Below are 13,425 nucleotides of genomic sequence, written 5' to 3' on the forward strand. Positions count from 1 at the left end.
CATGTATTTCAGGGAATTAAAGATCTGGTGCGGTATGTTATGTTTCCCCGCTGCAAGGTGTTACGAGGTCATCCGTGTTTAGGGGATGTGACTTTTTCCTGGACGAGTCACAGTCCTTAAACTGTGTTTGTTTCATGTCGATGTTTGTGTTTTCTGAACAATGTTTTATGTTATTAGATTTTATTTCCCGTTACATGTGTCAACATCTTCAGACAATGTTGTTGTATTTGGTTTTGAAAACTTAATCCTATGGATGATCTTGCATGGTTTTTATTTCATATAGCTTTGTTAGGATTAAGCTATGGTATTAAGAAGTCACACCAAAATTTAACCACGCTTCCGCAAAGCCACGGTGTGACAGCTTGGTATCAGAGCTCTGATCATAGCGAACTAGGATTCCTTCTCGAGTCTAGACTATGATCACTAGGGCTCTCACGAAAACATTTTTACACTGCATACCACTTAAGTCCAGATCCAGAACGTTTTTATATACAAATGTTGAGCACATTTTATTTATTATTTATAGGCTCAGTCTGGGAGGCTAAGGCTCGGTCTGGGAGGCTGAGGCTCGGTCTTGGAGGCCGAGGTAGTTGGCTAGTGGGACTAGGGAGTCAGTTTGAGAGGCAGAGAGAATTGGCTAGTGGGACTAGGAAGAGCAGTCTGAGAGGCTGGGAGAATTGGCTAGTGGGACTAGGAAGAGCAGTCTGGGAGGCTGGGAGGCTAGTGGGACTAGGAAGATCAGTCTGGGAGGCTGGGAGGCTAGTGGGACTAGGAAGATCAGTCTGGGAGGCTGGGAGGCTAGTGGGACTAGGAGAATTATTTGATTTCTTAAAATGGTGACTAATGTGTTTATCTCACTGTATGATTGATTATTTGTGCATATCTGTGTTTGTGTTACAGACACCATGGACTCGTCCGGCACTGGTGATTTGGACACCACGGGCCCTAGACCCATTGTATCAGATGACTTAGAGTCTTCGGAGCACGAGGTTCACACATCAGATGTTACTAGCACCGACGAGGATGACTCCCATACCTTTGGCCGTTTATCCTGCTTACGATATGCTCCTCGACGTCGATCTTTTTGATGATGAGCCCCTAGAGGATGATGTTCAGGGCGAGGCCCTTCTAGCTGCTGGTGATCTTTTGTTACTCGCAGATGCTCCTGCTGAGGAGTCACCTGCTCACTCACCGGTCCTAGACTCTTTCGAGTCTGTGGCTTCCGCACCATCGCACACTCAGAGTGCGCAGCACTTTTCTCACGGTTCAGATCCTGATAGGGCATCCTCTGTTGCCCCTGCCCCGAGCTTTGCTTTCGATCACGATGTTGAGGAGGATTCCAATCCTGTCTTTCCCCCTGGGTTCGACCCAAATCAGGACATAGAGTTTATACTACTGGATCAGCCTATGGAGGACCCGGTTGACCCAGTAGACCCAGTTGATCCCATTGACCCTGCGTTTGATTTTGAGATGGCGTTCGATGACCCCGAGCATGCCATGGCCCCCGAGCCGGTAGCCGCTCTCGACCCAGTGTTTAAGCATGACCCTGTTCATGCTGGCGCACCCGTTGTTGATCCCGTGATTGCTGACCCACCCATTGATGATCACCCTGTCGATGCTCCACTTCTGGATGGCGATCATGTTGTTGCTGCTGACCCTATTGATGCCCCTTTCATCGTCGATGCACCCGTTGACCCTGTTGTTGCTCCCCTACCTGATCCTGTTCCCCTGGAGCCCGAGCATGCACTATTCGCGACCCACATTGATCCCAGGTATGCGCACACCCAGAATGGGTGGATTGACGCTGATGATGAGCTCCCACCTGTTCCCCCTCATACCACCGATGCACGTCACATTGATACCTCTTTTTCGTTCCCTCAGTTCACACCTCCAGCTCGACCTGGAGGGTTCTTCGGCTCATCCCTTTGGACATGTACCGGTATCTATCCCAGTTATACCACCGTTTTCTACTGCTATTCCCCCTGTTCCTCCATTCTCTGTGCCACCTTTCGATCCAGCCAGTGAGCCATTTCTCTCGACGTCACCACCTGTTATGCCACCGACCGACCCCTACCATCCTTTCCATATGGGGTATTCTATTGAGGACGTTCGGATGTCGTTTATTGTACAGCAAGAGGCACTCACACTGCGCATTCAAGAGCTTGAGAGAGCTCAGCCACCGCCGTGCCAGTGTCAGGGTCAGACCCACCCTGCTTCTTCGCAGAACCCTCGACCGTTGTTACCTGACTATGCTGCACGCCTTTTGGCTCTAGAGCAGCAGATTGCTTCTTGGTTGCGTTCCCAGAGAGCCATGGAGGAGGACTGGCTCCATTTACGTCGTTTGTTTTATTCCCAGTTTCCCCCTCCTCCACCGCCATCAGTATAGGGCATCTTTTGTACAACATGGGTAGACATTGGTGAGAAGACGGCGATTACTCTGACTACACAGCTACTTTTGGAGACTGCATTCTGATTCTGACTTTTGTTGATCATGTATATGGGATGTATTGACACTGATTTGATATTCTTTTGGACTGGGGTGATGTAGCCCTTAGTCGATGATAATGTATGACACTATTATGTACTTGTACACTTTACCATGTGGTCTCGATTTATTGCAATGCAATCGCAGTATTCTCATCATATGAGATTGTTTTATTGATTATTTATGTTTTATAACATGGGATGTTGTGTGATTGATATGATTGTAACATGGGATGTTATGTGATTGGTGTGTTTATAACGTGAGATGTTATGTACTATTACTATCACTATATACGTACGCTTTACTATGGCCTGACCCGCGTGAACTCATCTTTTAGAAGATGCCGCCGAGACGTCAAACGCGAATGCCTACCAATGAGGCAGAGCTACAGCAAGTCATCGCTGCTGCCATCGCACAGTACGCCGCCTCTCAAGGAGGGACTAGTGGCAGTAATTCGGCAATACTGGCAACAACAATCCACCTCATGGTAATACTAAGTCATTAAGACATACCATGACCTAATTGGATATCTATAGCAAAGATGCTAATGCCATTCATATGTTGTAACGTATGTGCAGGGTGCACCTACAAGCAGTTTCTAGATTGCAAGCCTGTCAACTTTGATGGCACTGGAGGTGCTGTCGCTTTTGTTCGTTGGGCCGAGAAGACGGAATCTGTTCTCCGCATGAGCAAGAGTGCACCAGACCAGCAAGTCACCTACATTTCTGGGCTATTCTTGGATGGAGCCTTGTCCTGGTGGAACTTGCAAGTGCAGACTCTTGGAGAAGCCACAGCCTACGCTATGACATGGACCGAACTGAAGGAACTTATGCGCAAAAAGTATTGCTCTCGCGCTGAAATCCAAAGGTTGGAAACTGAATTCTGGCATTTGAAGATGGAAGGTCCGAAGATCGCAGAGTATGTTCAAAGGTTTCATGACTTATCGCATGTGGTACCTTATATGGTCACTCAAGAATTCAAGCGGATTGAGCGCTTCATTTGGGGATTAGCTCCTCAAATCATAAGTATGGTGACCTCCTCCAAGCCTGCAACAATCACTGAGGCAATTGATCTGAGCGTGGCTCTCACTGAGGAGGCTATCCGCCTAAACAAGTTCGATGATGTCGAGACTAAGAAGAAGGAGACTCACGTCGAGTCATCCGGAGGTAACAAACGGAAGTTCTCGAACTTCAAGCAAGGCACCAGTGGGGTTGTTATGAAAGGAGAGTCAAGCGCGCCAGCTCAGGTTACAGCTGGTAGTTGAAAGAAAGGAAAGGGATATATGGGCACCCAGCCCAAGTGCAACACTTGCCAGCGTCACCATTCTGGCCGGTGTGGTTTGAAAGTATGTGAAGCGTGTGGGAAACCTGGCCACTTGAAGGATTCTTGTTGGGCCACTGTTGGCCAGGGAGGCCAAGGAGGATTTGGAAACAGAAACAATAACCGGGGTGGAAATGGAAATCGCCCACAAGGAAACAATGGAGGTAATGGGAATCGAGGCAACAATGTGAATCAAGCGGGCGCTGTGAATCGTAACCAAAGGAATAATCAAGCTGGAAATGGAGGTGGAAACAGGAAAAGACCTGGATGCTTTAACTGTGGTGATGTTGGGCACTATAAGAGAAACTGCCCAGAATTGAATCAAGCCCGTGGAAGAGTTTTTAATATTGAAGCGAGGGAAGCGCGCCAGGATCCCAATGTCGTTACTGGTACGTTCCCTGTAAACCAACGCTATGCATCCGTTTTATTTGATACTGGTGCCGATTATAGCTTCGTGTCGTTAGAGTTTAAGAATATGCTTGGGTTTGCCGCTAGTAAGTTAGATATTCCCTACTCAATCGAATTGGCTAATGGAAAGTTGGTAAAAGCCAATGAAGTTGTCAGAGGTTGTGTAATCGAATTGGGAGAGCGTGAGTTTGCTTTGGATCTACTACCAGTCCAGCTGGGAAGCTTCGATGTGGTGGTAGGAATGGATTGGTTATCAGGCAACTAGGCTGAGATAGTTTGTCACGAAAAGGTCGTTCGTATTCCAACCAAAGATGGTGAAACAATTGTGGTTCATGGAGAGAAGCGTGATACGCCTTTGAGAATTATCAGCTGCTTGAAAGCGCGAAAGTGTTTGCAGAAGGGATGTGCTGCCTTCTTGGCACACATTGTAGACAAGAAAGCTGCGGAGCCAAAGATCGAAGACATCCCCGTCATAAGGGAGTATCCTGAAGTCTTTCCTGAGGACTTGCCAGGATTGCCACCTCAGAGGCAAGTGGAGTTCTGTATTGACTTGGTTCCAGGCGCCGCGCCTGTGGCTAAGGCACCTTATAGACTTGCCCCGTCTGAGATGCAAGAACTGTCGACACAACTTCAAGAGTTGTTAGACAAGGGATTCATCAGACCAAGCTTCTCGCCTTGGGGAGCTCCAGTCCTGTTTGTCAAGAAGAAGGACGGTAGTTTTCGTAGGTGTATCGACTACCGGGAGTTGAATAAGCTGACGATCAAGAATAGATACCCTCTGCCAAGGATCGATGATTTATTCGACCAACTACAAGGTTCAAGCTTTTACTCAAAGATCGATCTTCGATCTGGATACCATCAGTTAAGGATACAAGAGGAAAGTATCCCGAAGACAACCTTCAGAACTCGTTATGGACACTACGAGTTCCTAGTTATGCCGTTTGGGTTGACAAACGCACCTGCTGTTTTCATGGATTTGATGAATAGAGTTTGCAAGCCGTACTTGGATAAGTTCGTGATTGTGTTCATCGACGACATTTTGTTTATTCAAAGACAAAGGCTGAGCACAAACAGCATCTAAGAGCTATTTTGGAGTTGCGGAAAAAGGAACAGCTGTACGCCAAATTCTCGAAGTGCAAGTTTTGGCTACGTGAAGTCCAGTTCCTTGGACATGTGGTGAATGGAGACGAAATTCATGTGGATCCAACCAAGATCGAAGCGATCAAGAATTGGGAAACGCCAAAGACGCCAACCGAGATTCGGTAATTCTTGGGTTTGGCTGGCTACTATCGAAGGTTCATTGAGGAGTTTTCAAAGATCGCTCAACCATTGACGCTCCTCACACAGAAAGATAAGAAGTTTGATTGGGGAATCAAACAGGAAGAAGCGTTCCAGATATTGAAAGATAAGCTCTGCAATGCGCCAATCTTAGCTCTACCGGAAGGTACAGATAATTTCGGTATACTGTGACGCCTCACTTCAAGGATTGGGTTGCATGTTGATGCAACGCCAAAAGGTTATTGCTTACGCGTCACGCCAACTGAAAGTGCACGAAAAGAACTATACCACACATGATTTGGAACTCGGCGCAGTGATATTTGCTATAAAGATCTGGAGACACTACCTATATGGTACGAAGTGTACGATCTTCACAGATCACAAGAGCCTAAAACACATATTCAACCATAAGGAGCTGAATATGAGACATAGACGTTGGGTTGAGTTGTTGAACGATTACGACTGCGAGATAAAGTATCATCCAGGGAAGGCGAATGTGGTCGCCGACACCCTAAGTCGAAAAGAAAGGATCAAGCCCATAAGGGTTAGGGCTTTAGAGATGATTATCCAAACCGATCTTTCCTTGCGCATTCGTGCCGCGCAAAAAGAAGCCCTTAAGGAAAGAAACCTTGAAGAAGAATATCTCCGTGAGATGGAGAAGCTATTGGTGCCAAACGAGGAAGGAACGTTATGTTTTGAGAAAAGGATTTGGGTTCCTCTGTTTGGTGGTTTAAGGAAGGTTATTTTCGATGAAGCTCAAAAATCGCGGTACTCTATCCATCCAGGAGCGGATAAGATGTACCAAAACCTTAAAGATTACTACTGGTGGCCAAGGATGAAAGGCGATGTTGCTGTTTATGTGAGCAAATGTTTAACGTGCGCTAAGGTGAAAGCGGAATACCAGAAGCCTTCAGGACTTCTGCAACAACCCGAGATTCCCAAGTGGAAATGGGAACAAATCTCCATGGATTTTATTACAAAGTTGCCAAGAACGCCAAGAGGTCATGACACTATTTGGGTAATAGTGGATCGATTAACGAAGTCCGCGCACTTCTTACCTATCAGGGAGAAGGATAATACGAGCAAGTTGGCTGAAATTTACATGAGAGAAATCGTTACGCGCCATGGAGTACCTCTCTCAATCATCTCTGATAGAGACGGAAGGTTCGTATCAAGGATTTGGCAATCCTTCCAAGAAGCTTTTGGCTCACAATTGAATTTGAGCACTGCTTTTCACCCACAGACCGACGGACAAAGCGAGCGAACTATTCAGACTTTGGAAGATATGCTGAGAGCATGTGTTATGGATTTGGGCAGTAGCTGGGATAAGCATTTGCCTTTGGTCGAATTTTCATACAACAACAGCTACCACACCAGTATTGGTGCCGCGCCATTTGAAGCCCTATATGGCCGCAAGTGCAGATGACGGCTTTGTTGGTCTGATGCAGGTGATAGGCAATTGGTTGGTCCTGATATGGTCCAGGAAACCATAGATAAGATCGCACAGATCCGAGATCGCATCAAGGCGGCTCGTGATCGACAAAAGTGTTACGCGGATCAAAGAAAGAAACCTCTAGAGTTTGAGGTAGGTGATATGGTTTTGTTGAAGGTATCACCCTGGAAGGGTGTGGCACGCTTCGGGAAGCATGGAAAGTTAAATCCGCGGTATATTGGTCCGTTCAGAATTTTGGAAAGAATTGGGTTACTAGCCTACAAGCTGGACTTACCTTGTGACAACTCGAATTTCCAAGATTCCTATTTTGCATTTATTGCACGATCATGTATTATTTAGTTGTTTACTTGCACAATTGATTGCTTTGGAATTGTATACGTTTTGATGCAATGAATCGTATTGTGTGATTGTGCATGGTTGTTTGTTAATTGTGAAAGACTTGGTAAATATGTGAACTTGGTGGTGAAACTGTGAAATTGATGTGAGATGGTGGGCATGTGTAAAATATGATACTTAGGGAGGTAGAGGGTAATTAGTGAAATCTTAGAGATACTTAACCCTAATCTCCTTCCCTAACCATTCACTAATCCTCACACAAGAATCAAAACACGTACTCTCATATTCTCTAATCCTCTTTACAACCATCTTCTCATGATTCTTGGATTCACAAGTTCTTTTGCATCAAGTTTGATTACCAATCCATCTAGAATCAAATCAAGGTAATTGTTTAATCATTGTTTGTGATTAATTGTTGATTGATTGATGCATGTAAACCCTAGTTCTTCACAATTCTAGTTCTGTAGTTATTGATTTAATCCTGACGATTGCGAAATGTTAATGATTAGTTGCATGCTTGATAGATTGTTCTTGTGATGATTACTGTTGTTAAGCATCGATTGATTATAATTCTGCCATCAATATGTATGAAGTTAGGGTTAGAAACCAAGAAAACGTAACTGTTATGATGCAAAGAACGAATAATTGAATTATTACTCAGTGTTTTGTGAACGTACATGCTTGTCTGAGTTTTACAACACTATGAAAAGGATCCGAGTTTTATAAGTTAAGCATGGGTCCGAGTATTACACTTTGTATCTTGTCCGAATTTTGTGAAAGTAAAGCAAGGATGTCCGACCTTTGATAGATGATCAAGGTCCGACTTTTTTACATACAACCTTATGTCCGAGTTTCATTGTCTAGACCTAGTCCGAGTTTATTACAATGATGGTGGTCCGATCTTTTTGATACACAAACACTATGGTCCGAGTTTTAATCATGTTCATATGTTATCCGAGTTATTTGATGTATATTAGGTCCGAGTTATTTGATGATTACATATTAGGTCCGAGTTATTTGATGTATGCTTAAACAATAATGTCCGACCTTTGCTTGCTTTAAGTAGTGTCTGAGTTTTGGCACCCCACCATGTGTGGTCCGAGTTTTGTGAGCCTCCTCTATGGTCTGACTTTTAACCCTCCCCCATGACCCTGTCCGAATTTTAAACCCCTCACATTGGTCCGAGCTTCATAAGGGGGTGTGACATTGTCCGAGTTTTTAACCCTTGCCACTTGATCCGACTTTTAAACAGGGGAAGCCCCCCCCCACACTTGTCTGTCCGAGCTTTGAATAGGGCAAGGCCCTGTCTAACTTTATATGATGTTTAAGTGAAGCTGAATGTATGTTATTAGTTATTACATGATTGAACCTGTTAAGTGTTGACTGTGTTATATTCGTCAGATTGTAAAGCATGCAACTGTTGTTTAGCCTGATGATCCATAAAGCGTGTTATTGATTTACTACGTTAGAATTGACCCATGAACGTGAAATATAACTGTTATGCGTTGCATGATGATGATTGCTTAAAGACACTTCGTGACATATGTTGCATGCGAAATCCTTGAGAACTTAACTGATTGTGTGTACATGCATACTATAGGACGTGATTGAGTATTCGTGAGCACATAGTTTAACATACCGAGCAAACCAAGGTGAGTTCACACTCTTACTAAGGCATGGGATTCCCAGGGCACGGGAATTGGGATTGAAGGAATGAGATTGAATAGAATCGTACTTACTCTATTACTAGACTACCATACCATCGTCCTCGGTTGTGCAGGACACATACGTAAAACCTACGTATACTTATGCTACTCACTATCCTCGGTTGTGAAGGATACTCACGTAAAACCTACGTGAAATTATACTCACTACTGCCTCGGTTGTGTCAGGCACTTACGTAAAACCTACGTAAAACCCCCGCGTACCCCTATCCTCGGTTGTGAAGGATTACTTACGTAAAACCTACGTAAACTTGTACGTGTTACTGTTCTCGGGATATGTAGAACACTTATGGTTACAAATAGTCTAGTGGATATACAACATGGGAAGCCCCCACCAATAGAACGTACTATCGGCCCAGTAGAGCCACATGTTACATACGAACTTACTATTACGCATTTACTTTCTGTGAACTCGCTCAACTAGTTGTTGATCCTCTGTTACATGCCTTGCAGGTCGTTAGATACATGGAGCTTGCACAGGGAGGAGCTGGTCGTTGTGGGATTGGATCATGATTATCTTGATAAACACACTTTATGACATTTGATACTTTATTATGATGGGTTTTATTTACACGCTTCCGCTAAACAATGATAACTTACTTATGTTTTGGAACACCTTTCATATGGATTTGGTTTGGTTTAATGGCAATTACTTTTACTATATATATTGTTCTATATGATTGGTGGCTTGATCCTGGTCAGTCACGCTCCCAAGCGGTGATACTCCGCAGGTGGATTTTGGGGGTGTGACATACCTGCCGAACTGAATGGTGTTCATGATACATTTCATGTATCAAACTTGAAGAAAAGTCCGACTCAAGATACCGTTGTCATTCCCACCGACGAGATTCATGTTGACGACACGCTCCACTTTGTCGAAGAACCTGTTGAGGTTACGGATTGGAAAGTGAACAAAACCCGCCGGAGCAGTGTCAAGCTCGTCAAGGTCCGTTGGAATGCCAGACATGGTCCTGAATACACCTGGGAGCGTGAGGACCGGATGAAAGAAAAATACCCCCACTTATTTCCCAAGAACCCTGCTACTAGAAGCAGAACTTAAAATTTCAGGACGAAATTTTTCTAACGGGGGGAGAATGTGACAACCCTCACTAAACCAGGTATCCGTACGACTTAATTAATAATTAATTACTGCTTAATCACTGTACTTGATTGAAATTGTGAATGAACTGCTACTTGAAATACTGATACATGTACATACTTGCATCATACTCTATTTGCTGTCACTCCATTATTTACATACTGAACTCTAGTGACAACCTTGATGCACAAAAGCACAGTAGCACTAAAAACGGATAACCTATTAAACATGCTAATATAGCCAGCATCAGGCAGACACTGCCTCTAAGGCCTGTATGAGCCAGAGATATTTTGCTACACTAGAAGAGAGTGTAGGGATATAAGGGTTGTAGAACTGCGTCACTAGGAATAAGTTACAGTGACCGGATGTGCCTAAAACGTACTCTAAGTACAAAATTCAGCACTTTAATTAAAAATTCAGCATTTGGTTAACTAATAAAGTGGCAAAACATGAGAAAAAAATATTACTAGACACTTTCCAAAGTGTCGGGAATAAGTTGTGTCACTTGAAATAGTATTAACGACACTTTAAAGCGTTGTTAAGAACCCCCCCCCCCTATCCAACGAATTCGGTCCCCAAGGGACACCTTTGTCCTATTTTTGATTAAACTAATCAAAGGTGCCTAATATCTTGAAGACATGAAATCCATTGGATAATGATCATACTAATTGCCTATAAGATCAACACTAAACACATCATATTCATTCCATCACACAACTCACCAACAAAACTCTCTCTCCCTCCTTGCTTCCTCTCGGCCGAGAACAACAACAACCATCCATCCATTTTTCGGTTTTGATCTTCTCATTCCAAGGGCATACAAATGCTAGGGATCTCACACAAAGGAGCTTGGTGCATTCGGAACGTGAAGGACCTCACCTCATTGCTTTTATCCACCCAATCTTCGACTAGTTTCTTCCCTAGCCTCGAGCTAGTAGTAAGTTGCTATAAACGCCCTCTCGATCTATTTTAAAGTGGTTAAAATGAAATGTAACGGTTAAAACTCATGAACTTAGAAGATGATATGTAAAAGTCTACTAAAATGTTAAAGATGTTGGTTAAAAGCTAAGTTGTTGTGTAAATCTTGTAAGACTTGTTTTATATGATTATTTAGTGCCGATCTATGTTGTGGTAGCTCGGATCATCATCTAACCCGGATGGTCATGTTCATGAATCATGACATAGAGTTTGTTTTAGTGTAAAAAGGGTTAAATGATGAAACTCTACCACACACTAAACATGAACTTGTGTAAAATCGGTTTTACTTATGAAATAGTGTTCAAAACTTGTAGATCTACGGATCTACAAGTGCTATTTACAAAGAATCGAGTGTCAAAGAAATCATATTTTCTGAAACCGGATCTTACATGAACAAGAATGATTTTTAAACACCCAAGTGTGTAAGCACTTGTGTAACACTAAGTTTCGACAAAGAACTAATTTTGTCAAATTTTACAAGAAGTTGTAAAGATGAAATTCCTTTAAAAACGAGACTTTCAAGAAACGAAGTTGATTTATATAAAGATCCACTAAAAGTAATGGGATTACTACATATTTTTGGGAAAACCACAAGTTCATGTAATTTATGCGATTTATATATATTTTGACTAGTTTGATGCTTCGAATATTGTTTGGTTGAATGAGAAAATTGTTGATTTGAATTATAAAAGAAAATGATACGCTTGAAAGCGTGGCCACCTCCAGTTACAGGGGAAACTCTGGCGAAATTTTTCTAAAAACCTAACACTTAAAAGTATTTTCACCACAAGTGTTACAAATGTCTTTTTGACTTGTTTTCAAAGTGCAAATTTCGCCACGACTTTATTTACAAAATATCGGAGGTGGGATTTTCACAAAATAAAACGGGGTAAATATATATTTGATATATATATTTTTCATAACGTCACTTGTAAAATATTTATGATTATTTTGTGAAACATACAAATATTATTTTTAGGGTAAAAATAATATTACCAAATGCTAACGATTCCAAAATAATACGAACGCCTTCACGATAAACATTTAAGTTACAACGGTATAGTTAATACCATCCGACCTTTAAAACGTAACTTACGCATTTGAAGAAAATATTTATGAACGCGTATTTTTGTCAAGATATTATTTTGGGAAAATCATATGTATTAAAATATAATATTTTTGGGAAGAATATTTATATTTTGGAGTAAGAAGTAAAATATATATTAAGTGAGACTTAATAATATATTTCGAAGTTATACTAATGCGCATGTATTAAATCCCCCATCCTTGGGAAGGAAAATAATTACCAAGTATTTACAAAATGTAAACACGAAATAGTTGTCTAACTATTTCCCAGAAACTTAAACCATAAAGCTAAGGCACGGCCGTCCGTCTAATAGAGTTAGTACGTGTAGGTTGTCGCACAGCTGCTTGATCAGGAGATATACTTGGTAGAGACGCACCACTGTGAGTTCATGTCCCCCCTTTTCTCTTAACTGTTTTCAGTTTTATAAACTGCGGGGGTGAAATACATGTTACTTTGATTACGAATACTTTATACATGGTATGGTTAGCGTAAGGAGGTTTACTACTTAGATCATGTGAGTGGGTAGGCGGAAACTTGAGGCCATTAATCCTCAGGGTAGGACCGAGGGACAGGAGCGGTAGATCTATCTGGGTGTAGCGAGCCCAGCCCCAGGCCCAGCATAACGGACCTCGGGGTGACTTTGTGCCCAACGCATAAATCCGCTAGGTTTGAGTCTTCCTACTTGCACTTCACACATATCAATGGCCTTGGAAACCATTAGTGATCTCTTTTCCTTATTTGCTACATACCAGGATTTTATACATACAAAGGTTTTACTTACTCACTTACACATGAACTCGCTCAACATTATTGTTGATTTTTCCAACTTACATGTATTTCAGGGAATTAAAGATCAGGCGCGGTATGTTATGTTTTCCCGCTGCAAGGTGTTACGAGGTCATCCGGGTTTAGGGTATGTGACTTTTTCCTGGACGAGTCACAGTCCTTAAACTGTGTTTGTTTCATGTCGATGTTTGTGTTTTCTGAACAATGTTTTATGTTATTAGATTTTATTCCCGTTACATGTGTCAACGTCTTCAGACAATGTTGTTGTATTTGGTTTTTAAAACTTAATCCTATAGATGATCTTGCATGGTTTTTATTTCATATAGCTTTGTTATGATTAAGCTATGGTATTAAGAAGTCACACCAAAATTTAACCACGCTTCCGCAAAGCCAGGGTGTGACAAAAAAGGTCAAATCAAACCCAACTGTCCGAAACTAGTTCCAACCATGGGCAACAAGAACACTAAAAAT

General features: G+C 42.5%; 1 protein-coding gene across 1 annotated transcript in view; it reads left to right on the forward strand.

The window, feature by feature from the left end:
• Positions 1–1,407: 1,407 nt before the first annotated feature.
• LOC110944897 (calphotin-like) overlaps positions 1,408–13,425 on the forward strand; it is a 32,381-nt gene continuing 20,363 nt past the window's right edge. Inside the window, exon 1 of the mRNA XM_022186541.2 lies at positions 1,408–1,939. Within this exon, the coding sequence (XP_022042233.2) occupies positions 1,408–1,939 (532 nt within the window). The remainder of the gene's footprint in view (positions 1,940–13,425) is intronic.

Source organism: Helianthus annuus, chromosome 6, assembly GCF_002127325.2.
Source record: "Helianthus annuus cultivar XRQ/B chromosome 6, HanXRQr2.0-SUNRISE, whole genome shotgun sequence".
Lineage (NCBI taxonomy): Eukaryota > Viridiplantae > Streptophyta > Magnoliopsida > Asterales > Asteraceae > Helianthus > Helianthus annuus.